This window comes from Trachurus japonicus, chromosome 7 (assembly GCF_045865225.1).
Source record: "Trachurus japonicus isolate A0001 chromosome 7, Traja_1.0".
Taxonomy (NCBI): domain Eukaryota; kingdom Metazoa; phylum Chordata; class Actinopteri; order Carangiformes; family Carangidae; genus Trachurus; species Trachurus japonicus.
Window position 1 is genome coordinate 335,959 of NC_140913.1, and position 14,835 is coordinate 350,793.

General features: G+C 43.2%; 1 protein-coding gene and 1 pseudogene across 1 annotated transcript in view; one reads left to right on the plus strand and one right to left on the minus strand.

The window, feature by feature from the left end:
- Positions 1–14,525, minus strand: part of l3mbtl1 (L3MBTL histone methyl-lysine binding protein 1) — a 38,704-nt gene extending 24,179 nt beyond the window's left edge. Inside the window, exons 1-5 of the mRNA XM_085780679.1 lie at positions 14,345–14,525; positions 11,602–11,802; positions 4,036–4,223; positions 3,822–3,951; positions 2,436–2,598 (exon numbers count right to left, since the gene is read on the minus strand). Of these exons, the coding sequence (XP_085636805.1) occupies positions 2,436–2,598; positions 3,822–3,951; positions 4,036–4,223; positions 11,602–11,764 (644 nt within the window). The 5' untranslated portion in view covers positions 11,765–11,802; positions 14,345–14,525. The remainder of the gene's footprint in view (positions 1–2,435; positions 2,599–3,821; positions 3,952–4,035; positions 4,224–11,601; positions 11,803–14,344) is intronic.
- Positions 6,796–6,914, plus strand: LOC146983887 (5S ribosomal RNA; annotated as a pseudogene).
- Positions 14,526–14,835: the final 310 nt, after the last annotated feature.

A 14,835-nucleotide genomic window follows, 5' to 3' on the forward strand; every position in this document is an offset into this window, starting at 1 on the left:
CCCCTTTATGCCGTTCTCTCTCCTCATTGGATAAAGGTTGTAGGATACAAAGAAAGTTTTCTCCTCAGCTTACAGCAGAGCAGAGTGACTGACAGACCCGTGTTTCAGACCAAACACTCTATATAAGTGATTGCTGTCGGAAGAATTATTTAAAAATAAATGAATAAATAGTGAAACTGGTCTGAGGGGTATTCCAGAAAGGAGGTTCAACAAACTCTGAGTCTATCCCTGAACTCTGAGTTGACTTACTCTGTGAAGTGAAACTGAGTTTTCAGTTCCAGAACAGCTGATCTGAGTTAGGCAAGTCGACTTTGAGTATGTTGAGCTTGTGTCTGACGACTAGTAAGAAGCCATCATCAATGGAGCTCCGATATTGTGATTCACCATAGCAACAGGGGAGAAAACAGGAAGCAGACATGTTCTGGAAAAAAAAAAGTAACACGGCTGTGGCCGTAGAAAGAATCACTGACTGAGTTGTAGATGCGGTCGTCTTTTCATTTTAAATTTACACATCACTTTCTTTTAATAAGGTTGGGTGTTGCTTGATGTTTTGTTTTATTTTATGGTACTGGTATTTCATTTCATTTAAAATGCAGTCAGCTGAAAATGAAATATAAAAACAGTCTTGTGATGGCTCCTCACTTTGGTTTTATTCATATTCAAAGTAAAAGTAAATCAGTGGATATTTCAACGTGTATTAGCACCAACATGCTGATTAACACACATCAGTCTCCTAACATCCTGCTGAGAAGAGAGAAGACTTAGTGTCTACAGATTGAACTAGAAGTCATTTAATCTTATCTTAAAAGCAGCTGCAAATTAGAAACACAAAATTGTGCTGTTGGTAAAAATAGGCTATGAAAAAATATAATAGGCTATGCCTAATTATGGTTACTTTTATCTGTGGGAAACAAAGAAACCCAAGTGAAATGAGTTATTTCTCTTTTTTCTGTCTGATAGAAGGTGAATGATTAACCTGCAACGTGATGGATTAAACAAAAAAATGAAGTGGATTTGAGAGCACATCAGCGGTGACGTGTAGCCTGATAGTCAATGTGCAAGGCAAGGCAAGGCAAGGCAATTTTATTTGTATAGCCCGTTTTTACAAACAGTGTGCGGTCGGAGAAGCGGTGCCGTTCGGCTCAGGGAACGAGAGCTAAATGTTGCTCCTGTTGTAAAACTATGTGAATTATTTCTGCTTCAACATGATCAGACTGAGAAGGAAAGGACAGCTCCGTCAGACTCAGGCTTTCTTCAGGTAAACCTGCCAGCGAGCAGGTTATGTTCACAGAGTAAGTTACCGTAGTAACAGACCCAGAGTTTCAGTTACCTCTCTTCCTGGAACTGAAAACCCAGAGTCATTCTTGTGTTTTTAGCTGCTGTGTGTTTTGGGTCACTACCCTGTTGGAGGAGCCCTGCCCTGTGGACTGGGCAGCACATATGGCTCCAGAATACCTTGATAGTCTTGAGATTTCATACCTGCACAGATTCAAGACACCCTCTGACAGTTTTCTTTGTATGCTTCGTTTTGCATCTGTGTATGATGAGCTGATGTGACTTACCAAGAAGCTTTAGTTTTGGATCAAAAGGCTCTAGTTTTGTCTCATCTGCCCACAGAGCTTCTGGGAGAATGCCCTTTTATTTGGTCCTCTACTTTTGTCAGTTTCAAGTTATTTCAGTGACAATTGTGAGTTTTTCTTTCTTTAACATTAGGGTACCAACAATTTTGTCCACATCTGTTCATGTCTTATGAATAAACTGTGGTTTATTTGGTGGTTTCTCTGGGTGTGACTGGCTTTACTAATTGCATTAGTATTGTATACTATACTATACTATACTATATGGTAATGGTAAATGGACTTGCACTTATATAGCGCTTTTCTAGTCTCTTGGACCACTCAAAGCGCTTTACAATGTAATGGTCACATTCACCCTTTCACACACATTCATACAGCACTGGGCATAGTGCAGGAAACTAAGCATTCACACACATTCATACCCCGATGGACACATCGGGGGGCAAGTGTGGGTTCAGTGTCTTGCCCAAGGACATTTCGACATGTTGACTGGAGGAGCCTGGAATCGAACCACCGACCTTCTGGTTAGTGGACGACCCGTACTGTACTGTATATTGCTGTTCTTTTGTACTGTTTTTGTCTTGTTGTGAAGCAGCACTGCTCTTGTCCGAGAGAAATTTCTCCCACGGGAGACTAATAAATGAATTTGAATTTGTATAGAGGGAGAAATAGCTTTCTGATAGATTCTCCATATGGTCAAACTAACTCCTGTTACTGTTAGTGTGTTGTTTTTTTGTTTGTTTCTTTTTGCCACACCCTGACAAGACGCCACTCTGGGTGGCTGCCCACATCACCCATGTCCATATCGTTATCCATTATCACTTCCATATCAAATCAACAGTTGAGTTGTGTGCACACCTGTCACTGATGGCCTCTCCATGCAACTCCTCTGTGTAGGGCCTCTGAAGTCTGGGATCATAGTTATGTTGTCCTGGTCCGATGTGGACTTCAGGTTTGACCGGAACCAACCTTCCAGGCTCCACGGCTGCACCTCTCCCAGAGCTGACAGGAACCGACACATCTGACACACAACCACTAGGTCAGTTAAAAGACTACAGGTGAAAACTTACTTAAACACAATTAAAAATTGCAGTGCAGAGGTGAATATAGTCCACAGCTCCATTACTGGGGTAAAAGTAAAGCTCCTCCTAATCTGTTCAGTTAATTTTTTTTGCTTGAGTTTAAGTAGCTACTGGAGTATTTGAATGTAAAAAAAAAAAAAAAAAAAAATCAAATAATTTAAAATTACTTTTTTTATGTTGACAAAATAGAGTTAAAAGCTTGTAGAATATGATACAAGAAAAGGCCATTAATCACATGACCAACCACAGCATCAACCAATATAAGCTGTCTGTTTATCTTGAATTAAATAAACATTACATATCTCAGAACACACATATCTCAAGTTGAACAGCAAATCACCTGGCACATGAACTGTTCACCCCCCTCCCCTCAGGCAGAAGGTTGTGCAGCCTCAAAGCCAGAACAACAAGGCTAAAGTGCAGCTTCTTCCCAGAAACAAACACAGATTTCAGATCAGATCTTGGTGTCTTTCACCTCATCTTTTTTTAATGGAGCATCATTTAATTGCTGATAGATTCAAACCCCTGTTGGAAGCCTGAGGTTGACTGTGGCAACACACCGACACACTACACTATACTACTACACTACACTACACTATATTATATGTTTTTTGATTTTTTATTATTAGTATTTATTGCTTAGGCTTTTAGGATGATTATTATTATTATTATTATTAACATTATTTTAAATGCTGCTATGGGTATCTGGGAATGCCCTCAAATGGAAATTTTGTTCTATGATATACAATGACAATAAATCATCTTCTTCTTCTAAACGAGGGTAGACAATAACACCAATAACAATAACAAAGTGTAATTACTTGAGTACTGTAGCCTAGTAATGTATTTTTGGGCATTATTCTTAGAAGACGTAGTAGTGTGGTAAGATTTTTTTTTTTAAAAAGGGGGAAAAAGTATGCAGGGATAGAACAGAAGCTTCAAATATAAATAAGTGTACTTTGTTACTATCAACCCCTGGTGCACTGCAGTATTTCTGGTCACAGCATTAACTGTGGCATAGGAGATGTTTATCTGATATTAAGAAGTACTTCAAGATATTTAAAATCACCAACTATTGGTTGAGAAAGTTAGTGAAAGGGTTTCACTAGACTTTATGTTGTATAGTTGCTGACATCACTGCAACATGTAGCCATGTGTCTACCTGTTTTTCCTGGTGGAGCACCTTCTGCATCAGCTGATCTCCCAGAAGTCCCTGCAGCTGGTTCAGTGGTGCTGCTGGTGGTCCCTGGAGTGATTAGTGTGCTCAGCGTTCCCACGTCACTCACACAGAACTGCAACGCACGCACACACAGATGTGTATTAGACATCTAAGTAGTGTGGCAGATCAAAACACTTCAGTTTGAAAGACCATTTACCTTAAGGTTGCTGCTGGGCAGGATGGCCATTCCTTCCTTCCACTCTAGGACATGGACAATGCTACAAGCCCCACCCATCTGTGCTGTCAGGGTGGGTGTGGTTGTCTGACCTGCCCTCCCTATTTTCCCTGGGTCTCCCACAGCAACAGTTGGAGTCATATCCACCATCTGATGGCTTGGAGCACGAGCTGAAGAGAAATGGAATCTGATAATATAAGCTTTCTCACCTGAAGAGCATAATTGATCATGCATCATGTATTTTTTTATGAAAAGAGAGAAAATATCAGAAATAATATAATAAATTGTACTTTTTATGTTTTACTTTAGTGGCATGTCTTATTTCACATTCATGTTGAATAAATCTTTTTGCTATATTTTGTACTGTCTTTGCATGGATGTTCTCATAGATTAACAGACAGACAGACAGACAGACAGACAGACAGACAGACAGACAGACAGACAGACAGACAGACAGACAGACAGACAGACAGACAGACAGACAGACAGTCAGTCAGTCAGTCAGTCAGTCAGTCAGTCAGTCAGTCAGTCAGTCAGTCTCCGGTCGGCTAACTATCCATCCAGATACATGATTACAGATGGTTTCTGTAGTCTAATATCTATATATTTAGTTGGCTACCCCATACCCTTTGGCTTTTCATTAACCCACACGTGTTTCCCGATGTGCCCAGATGTGCCCTATGACTTATGTAACATGACATTAAGTGTTATTATCATTTTAAGATTCTTGGATAACGACATAATTACAGTGAATGAAATCAAACATTGTGGGTGTTTGGTTGGGCACATCATCTGTAATGACAGTAATAGTAGCTACAGCCTGGTCCTAACCAGTCTCTTGCACTTCATTTAATTTGTGCAAAGAGACTAGCCACTCTCCATTGAGAAATGTTTACTTCCTGGTAGGGGGTTACTCTGTTGAGGTTTAAAACTATTGGATCTGCATTTACCCAATCTTGGAGGTGACATGTTATGCCCCAGAACCAGCCGGAACGTAATGAAGCTGCATGCTGTAAACAACAACCATCCCCCACTGCTGTGAGCAGAACAAAGTGAGTGTGTATTAGATGTCCGTCAATGATAGCTGCAGGTTTTTCTCGACATATTTAAGTTGCAACAGTGGCACGAATGGATTTGCAAACATCTCTGGCGCCATTACTGAACTACAATTTCAAACTAAGTGCATAACCTCAACTTCATTGTCCTCAGCTACTCCCTCTGTTTGCCTATTGGGCGATAGACCCTCTGCAGGAGAAACGCTGCAAAAGCATTTCAATCCCAGGCGGAGTACTGAAGAGAAATGAAAGTTGAGCAGAAGTAAATAGGCTGACAGAGCCAGGCTACATACTACCTGGTATTATAGGGTGATTTGAATCTTTTACCCTCAGATAATCTTGCCCAGGCGACCTGACTTGGAGTGATCAGTTTCCGGCCCATGAAGCATTTAGTCCAGTTTGTTCCTCCTGATCCACAGCCATCTTGAAGCGTTCTCCTCTGTCTCTGGATGCTATAATCTTTGCAAGGAGAGCTTCCTGCAAAGCCACTCAACCCCACTTTGATGGGCAAGCACCATGCCCACCAACCCTTTTTTGCAGCGCTCCTCTACCAGCTCTGTAGCCTAGAAATCTAGCTGCACCCTAGCGGCAGCAAATCTATTTGCTCCGTAGGTGGGTCTAGAAACGAGCCATAGGAACTTTTTGAGTCTCGAACACCATTTGTGTTCACCAATCACAGCGCTCTATCTGTTTAGAGAGTCGTTGGGTGGGCTTAACGCGATGACAACATACCGTACATTTTAATTGGCTTGTCAGGCTAACGTCATCCTGCTCTTTGCTCTGATTGGTCGTAGCGCTACCCTATTGCGTGCGGAGGCAGTTTGAAAGACAGCCTTCATCCCGCCCCCTGGATTGAGCCGAGGTCTACCGGTCGTTGCCAGACTAGACATGTTAATTATAGTCTGGCTTGTCAGGCTACCAGCTCTGTGTTTTTCTTCATCTCACCTCTCACTGTTGTCCTCCATCCATACCTCCCAAGATACTGACAGTATGCAGTTCTCATCTTTATCATATAAGGGCCACTCATTCTTGGCTGAAGGCCACTTAACCCACTGATTGTAGTGATGGTACTTGGATTTCTCAACCTTGGAGTTTCAAGGCACTATGAGGTGTCTCCTTAGCCTGGCTCTCGCCAGACCCTTGTAGTTCCGCAAAGCTACGCTGAGCTCCACACAAGGGTCTGGGACTGCTCCATAGGCGATTCATTTCAGAAGGCGGGGCCTTGTAAAAAAACTCTTGTATGTGATTGGATAAACCACTTGTCCGTTATCTTGAATGACGTGCTACTTCAGCCACTCACTGCGAGCTGCCATTGTTGTTTGACTCAAACAGTCGCTTCAGCGCTACGTCACACCTCAGAAAGTCCCGCCCGGCGATCCTGATTGGTTCATTATTTTTTGCTCCGGGGGAAGAAGTTTGCATTGGCCTCGAGTCCAGACCCTTGTGTGAAGCTGAGCGTAGCGCCTCTGGTGGAGCTTTGCGGAACTACAATGGTCTGGCGAGAGCCAGGCTAGTGTCTCCTGGTCTGGCTCCCCATGCATCTCGCCAGGGTTGGTTCATTTACATGATAAACCTTGAGACCACCTGGGTTGTAGCATGTCTTGCATACTTACACCGTGCTCATCGTTGTTGTCAAATGCATAGGTCGTTGTCTGTTTTGTCCATTAGAGGTGCTCTTTCAACCCTTGCTTACAGCCATATCACCCTGAACACGCCTGATCTCGTCCAAACTCAGAAGCTAAGCAGGGTCAGGCCTAGTCAGTACTTGGATGCGAGACTGCCTGGGAATACCAGGTGCTGTAAACTTGCTGACTGCTGTTGTTCAGGGGTAGATCAGGTCATCCACTAACCAGAAGGTCAGTGAGGGTTATTCCTGCATAGGAATAATATCATCAGAACAGTCTGGAAGTCCATTTACCATTTCCCCCTCTTGGGCCACCCCTGGTAGTATGTTTCCTTGGGGCTTTTCATGGCTTATTTGGGTGCTTCTTCATGGAAGATGCAAGTAAAGTTGCTGGCCCTTCTTGCTTGGGATGCCATCTTAGATGGCCATCCAGTCCCGTCATGGAAGTCACTGGCTGGGCCAGAATGACATGGCTGTATAACATCTACTGGGCATGCACTTCGGCACATTATCGGTGACAGTCAGTAGCGCGGGAAGGGGGGTGCTGCCAGGGCTGCAGCCCCCCCTGTCAGAGCGCCCGCCACCCGTGCCGGAGTATCTTTCGTTCTAAAAAACGATTAATTAGGTGAATCATGTCGCCGCTGCACTCTGGAACGTGGTCCTGATACCTCGGAGTTCTGCTGAGCTCAGGCTCAGTCTCCCTGCCCCTCTCACCCACACACGAGCGTCCTGTATACTGGGCTGCACAGCGCCCAGCCAGTCTCCCCTCCAGAGCTCCGGTGACACACAAAACCATCTCGGCAACGACGCCGTGGAAAAAAAAGAAGAAGAAGAAGAAGCGCGAGGCACAACCTGACGACCCCGACCTGACCGTGTCATTTCTACATTCTTGGGCTGAACCCGCCTCGAACTGGCGCGTCCAGTCGGGTTGGTTGAGCCGCTCTGGCCCGTTGAGAACTCAAATCTAAGCCCATAGGGCTCCATGCAGACAGGGAGCCCAAACAGCCAGGCAGCCCAGCCCGGAGGCAGAGGAGGGAGAGATAACACACTGCAGGTGTGTCTGTGTGTGTGTGTGTGTGTGTGTGATGTGTGTGATACCTGCAAACCCCGAGATGTGTATAATGTTTATTAAGAGATAACACATTTCAGGACCCTGACTTGTAGGCTGAAATATATTCATAGAAGGCTGAAAATAACAGGACATGTGTTATTATTCAGCAGTTTAGGCTCAAGCATGTGGGAGCCTCCTTTCATGTATATCTGACATTAGTGGTGGATCAGGAAAGTGTGCCCCGAAAAATTCGAATATTAGCCTAGGCCTAGGCCGAATATTTAACATGAGAGGGGTTAGAAATTTGAACCTGATTTGGGGGGAAGATTGACAGCTGTTGTGTAGGTGTGTCTCTTGGTCTGGAGGAATAAAGTGAAGCAGAGTTGCTAGACACGCTATCTCGTCTCCTGTCCCGTTTATTGATTTTCTATATCAATACAGTAGGCTATGGGTGAACCCAGAACGCTCCCAGGCCCCCCCCCCTCCCCGCCACGTAGCCTACGTTATACATTTAGGTAGCAGCCCCCAGCCCCCCCCACTGAAATCAACTTCCAGCGCGCCTGGTGACAGTATGGGTCTATAAGGCACTGTCAGCATGACCACCTGTTTTGATGTATCTGAAACCAGTCTGGCCCATGAGTGCCAGACCAGAGCGATTGAGAGTGGCGATAGGACTCCCATAGAAATACAGACCAATTTTAAGTCATAAAGTGGTAAACTTTGCCATGTACAGTTTACTTGGCTCATTTTCTCCCCTGGGATGAGGACGGAGCTCATTTCTGCTAGCCCGTCTATGGCGTTTTACATTATACGTTAGCGTTAAGCTAGCTGACTTTATGCTTAGTTGTGACACTGGCTGTGTGTGTTTTGAACGTTGTTTTAAACTATGTGGGTTTGATTGTACATCTTTGATGCTTAAATATATATTTTTTTTTATGTGCCATGCATTTTTACTGTAGGGCAGGCTAGGACACTAGCCACTGGCTCGCGGTCCGGTTGTGTTGTTGTGCTTCAGATATCCGCCGCGCTGCGCGATGACGCCATATGCTCGACCAATCACCAGCTCTGGGATTGGTCCTGGGTCCTGTGTGCTAGGTACCCCAACCAGAAGGGTTACAAAAATGGTAACGGGTACCATGGGACCAGTACGGTTCCATGGTAACGGTTCCATGGTAGTGGAAACGCTGAAATAAGCGTACCGACCCGTACCGTACCGCATAGTGGAAACGGGGCTATACCCCCCACCGCTCTACCTGTAACCTGAGACACACCGCTACAGCAGCTACACAGTCTATGGATGTAACGTAGCCTAACAACAACAACGGCCGACTACCGCCGGGTCGCTCAGACGCTGCGGCTGAATCGCGGCGCCTGTTTAATCATCACTGATGGTCATATTTACTCTGACACGACTCCCTGTCAACATTTAATCCCTGTTTGAGTTTGAATACAGCGGGGGACTTCTTCTATTGAATTACAGCGGGGGACTTTCCGTCTTCTTCTCTGTCTTAAGTGTTTATGTGTGGCAGCGCTACAGCGCCACACACGCCTGCAGTATGTACTACACCGTTTTGGGTCGTTTTCAGTGGATCCGTGTAGAAGCAGATATTTCTGGAAACGATGCCGCGTTTACGGAGATTTTTTTCAAAACGATTAAGAAAAAGATTGGATTCAGTGAAGCCGCGTATTCATGTGGACGGGGCTTAATATTGGTGAATTATAACACTTCCAATCTCCAAAGAGGAACAAGTTAGGGATCAACTGATTCACAGGAAGTAGCTCCCTGTGACAGACACAGACTAAAGTAAGAAAGCATTTGTTTTTGTTTTGTTTTTTACTTCACTCACCCCCGAGAACCCTGATCTCAGTGGCAGCTGCAGGTCTTTCAAAGGAGGAAGCAAATTTTTGGCCTACGTCATAAAATGTTTTCATTTATTTAATTAGATAATTTTCCAAATCTGGTCGGTAAAATCTTAGGACATTTACAATGCTAAATTGTATAGCTTTCTCTGTATCCTGTAGGACCAGCGATGAGATACAAGAAATAAAGATGAAAAGACAATCGTCATCTGATCATGAAAGTAAATGAAATGTTTCTCAAAACTATAATGTACCAATGTTGTGTAACACTGCAGAGTGGCCTCCTGCCAGCAATCCAATCATCTGTAAGAGTGTGAGGGTCTTTTTTAATTAACTATTGTATTTCTGAGTTTTTAATTCTCTAAACAAATAACACTAATACATATGAAAATATCACTTTAGAAGACAAGAACAGAAAAGGAAAGAAAAATAACAAAATAATAAAAAGATTAAAATATATATATATAAACACCCCTCCAAAGGATATGACTTATTAGGATTACCATAACAAGCACCAGTCAGAAAAAGCAGAGTGCATCTAAAGCATGTCACACTTACCAAGATAAGCATACACATACAAACACACCAACACTCCTACATCTACAAGCAAATATACTCTATACTGCATGTGCAGACATACTGCTTTACTCACTTAACTGTGCGTTCACGCCAAAAGCTTCCAAAGCGTCAAAAACGCTCGAGCCACTTTGGCCGCTCGTCACGTGACTGACGTCAAAGTTCGATCGCGCTGGTCATTGGGGAGCCGAAATACAAAAAAAAAGGGAAAAAAAGGCAGCCGATGGACATCTCTATTCTGACAGGTTGCCGCCGAACCGCGTCATAGCTAATTACCCTAAAGTTAACCAGGGCTCAACTTCTCGTCTGGTGACGCTTTGGAAGCTTTGGACGCTTTGGAAGCGCGGCAACGCCTCTCATTGAAAATGAATTGACTTCTGGCGTTTTGATGCTTTGGAAGCTTTTAGTGTGAATGCACAGTAATAGGTAGGATGGAACTGGTTATATCAAAAGTTGGAGAGAAGACAGACTATGTATTTAATCCTCTCTGGATCTAACAAGTTAGTGACTTGCCCCAACCAAGTCTTAAAAATTGGAGTGATGGGCTGAATTTGAATTTAATTTGTTTATTCTTTTTTGTAGTTAAGCTCCTCAAACTCGTGTCTCGTAATTGTGACCCCATGAATATATTTTTCTTGCTAATTGTTAGTCAGTGTCAATGTTCTAATTGTAAGCTGTACGATAAGCTTGTTTCAAGGCTACAAGCATCTTAGTTAGTTGAAACCACACACAGATTATTAAAAAGTCATTCAAGTATTGAATAAAAATCTTTCAATATTAGTTTGTCATATGTACATTTCACACCAAGGTATGCTACAATAACTGAGAATATGGACTGAATTGCATACCACTCCTTGTGTTTAAACTCATCCACGGACATCTGTGTTGCAAAGATAACACCTAAACCATTTAATAATGTATTCAATTTTGATCACACAGGTTAAATGACACAGGCACAAAATAAAGCATCCCATTGCGTGGATGTAAATAATGTTAAAAGGGTTATTTTTTTTTGATTGTTATATTTCACCCTCAGCTTTTTCTGGGTTTTTGGGGATCAGTGGTGTTGTTTCAGAACACTTTGCTAAGGTGTATTATTCTATTTGTATTGTTTATTTTTTACACCACACAGCTAAATGTAATTGCACCACAGTAAGCTAATCTGTAAATTGCATATGTTGTGTCTGGGCCAGTAGGCAAAATAATATATTATAGATAAAAGAACAAATGGGCTATATGGCAAACACACAAATATGAACATACACTAAAGAAACCTACACCATGAGAAATGTTTATCAGCACAGAAAGTACATCTGTAGATATATGCAAATGCAATGCATGCACATGGTACAATGGTCTGTGTTGTATGTAACTGTGCTCACCTGGTAGGAGAAGAGCTGTGGTGGTGTGGGGATGGGGCCGCACCTTTTTAGTCACACCATCACTCCCACAGATGAGGACAGCCTCACTGGGGGATGAGGAAGACAAGTCTAAAGATATACAATCTTCTTTGGGTGGAGCCTCCATGTTCACTTTGGCACTCATAACTGCATCCCCGTTCCTCTGTCCTTTACTCCAGAGCACTGAAACAGTATGAACAGTATAAAAATGTATTCTTTGGGGCGAAAGGGGACCAAGGCAAAAGGTTAACAGTTTTAACAGGACACATTTTTGGTATTGTAGTTTGAACATTTTATAACAATGTTTTCATATGTCCAGATCAAGCAGAAGAAGTCAAGTTGATGTATGTGATTTAGGGCTATGAAACTGACTTTCTGTTTTGTTTACATTGGTTGAATTCACATGAACATTTTCTCAGAATTAATCGGGGGGCGACCGCCATTTCGACAGTCCGTCATTCCGAAAATCCCAGAAGGGCCGTCATTCCGAATGTGTTTTAGTTTGAAAACTGACCAGATTCTCTCGTGTTCTGTATTTGACTTCCTGCCTGGCGCGATCGCCCGCGGCACATAGACCAGACCCCCCCCCTTCGAAATTTCACCCAGGCGCGAGCCTGATGCAGCCGCGGCACTCCTGCTGAAAAAGAAATGTCCTTGCTCTGTGCTTTGGTTGGGTTTAGGCAATGTGGAAAGGAGCTGGTTAAAGCAGAAGTAAACGGAATGTTTGTGTTAATATAAGTCTTAAATAGTTCTATCTTCCGACAGCAATCACTTACATAGAGTGTTTGGTCTGAAACACGGGTCTGTCAGTCACTCTGCTCTGCTGTAAGCCGAGGAGAAAACTTTCCTTGTATCCTACAACCTTTATCCAATGAGGAGAGAGAACGGCATAAAGGGGCGGTCCTCTCTGTGTGTGCAGCCAAGGGATGCGCGTGAATGTGGTTCAAGGGGGCAGTTGTCGGTCTGAGAAGTGAAGCTCACTTCCGCGTTCAAAAAGCTGCAATCCCCTCGGCTGTCGCTGGGGGCTGGCTCCAGAAGGGAGCAACTCCAATTGAGCCCCATGTTAAAATAGCCGATTTTACAGCTTTAAAAAACATATTTACAGCCTGGTACATTTCATTTTTTTGGTCTCAACCGATAGTTTCTACCCCCGCACACAGTCTGAGGGGGGTGAATTTTTTTAAAACTCTACCGTTTTACTGTTATTAGGTTTAAAGTTCTGGCCAATTAGGGCGCAGAACCGTTGAGTGACAGGTCTGGAGACCGCTGCTTCGAGGCCAGTGGGCGGGCCCTTGGCCGGCTAACGGCCGCACCGCTCCAAATATGGCAAGTAGAATCCAACATGGCGCGGCTCAAACCCCCGTAGTAGCGGCACAAAACAGACTCCCCCAAACCAATGGGTGACGTCACGGACGCTACGTCCATTCTTTTTACAGTCTATGATGTGGTTACGTAGGGACGAGGGCGGGGACTAACTCCATCGGCTGACAGGAAGTTAGCCAAAACCACCGGATCGCTTACTTCTGCTTTAAGTTTAGTGAAAAGATCAGGTAGAGGCCAAGAAAGTCTTTGCTAAAGTGCACCTCCTCCGGGTGTCGAACTCCGATCTCCTGTGCCGGAGGCAGATAGCCTACTCTGTTAACCACTGTACTATCAGAACTTTTGCTGAGCCAGGTGCCCTAATCCTTTCGATGGCGGACATTTTTTTCAGGTTCAGAATGGCACTCCTTTTCAAAAAATAGTCAAGGGCCGGCATTCCAAAACATTAAAGTAAACGTTCGGAATGGCATCCTGGACCCTAATTAATCATGTAATCAATAATGTTATTAGTCTGGAATACACCACAGGAAGGCATTCAAGATGATATAATGAAGATATACTCTGCAGTACCTACTGTGTTTCTGAATAAATGTAGCCTATTTATTAGCCTACCTATGATAACATTAGATCCTCTGCTGATACACTTTCATTTCGTTTTAATTCCTCCCACTAATTCCCCAAATGCCTCTGATACATAGCCTATTGATTATTGAAGGAAAAAAAAAAACTTATTGCCCCCCCCCCCCCACACACACACGAAATAACAAAAGTAATTTTAATTTGACACAAAAAATGGCAGAGAGATGATTTCTTCCATCAGCACTTATGACCCCGTGTGACTTAACAGTCATGCATTACCTAAAATAAAACAGGCAATAATATGACACAAGTATTTACGCACGAGCCTCCAAGTCCACGCACACACATTAAATTACAGCATTTCAGTTAAAATGGCGGAGGATCTGAAACCCTTGAACGAAACATTAAAATGTGTAGAAACAGCATCTCAAATCCAGTCAAAGTCTCTCTCTCTTTTTTTTTAAATGAGCCTTGTCACCCATACCGACAACGTCTCTAATATCAGAGAAACGTTTAACCACAAACCATTTGTCATGTTAGAATATTTAATTCATGTCGGCGCGCTTTCTCTTATTATTTCCAATTATTTAACTCGACTAGATTGATTGAACACGTTCCATTATCACAAATTTCAAGATGAAAAGCTTCATGGTTGATTACATCAACGCCAAAACGCTTTACCGCAGAAAAGAAACATACTTGATAGTTGTCCCTTTAAACCACTTGTGGTTAAATGATGCAACGTATCTGTCGCAATTGAAAGAAAATGATAAATGTGAAATAAATCCGTGGTTGTAGATCAATTGAGAACTGAATTTTGGCTTACCAGCTCTGATCTCCTGCGGCTCCGGGGGTCATACTGCGCATGCGTAGACAGTCACCGCTGGCTGACCAGAATACAACGACGAAGACTTCAGTGCAACCCCTCCACTTCCAGTTATGGTCGACGTGAAGACAGAACTAGCACACTGCCGTTTCCACTGACGGCTGCTCATCAACAGCCGCTCCCTCCTCTTCCCTTCAGACATTAACAGCGGGCTTGTGCGTAAAGCCGTCAACCAGAGCTGCTTCATTCCCCCCCATAGTATAGTACTGAACCCTTGATGAAAAAGCATTTATTATATAATTAGCAGGATGTAGGTCATGTCGGCACTGCAGACAGGGCTTTCGCAATCCCGACACAAAACATGAGACACCGATTATCATAATTTTTTTTAAAATTAATTTCTTTAATTGAACATAAAATTAAAAAGACATTTTCTGTAAGATCCCATTGGCATGGAGTTAACATACAAATCTGTTCCACTAGATGAAGAG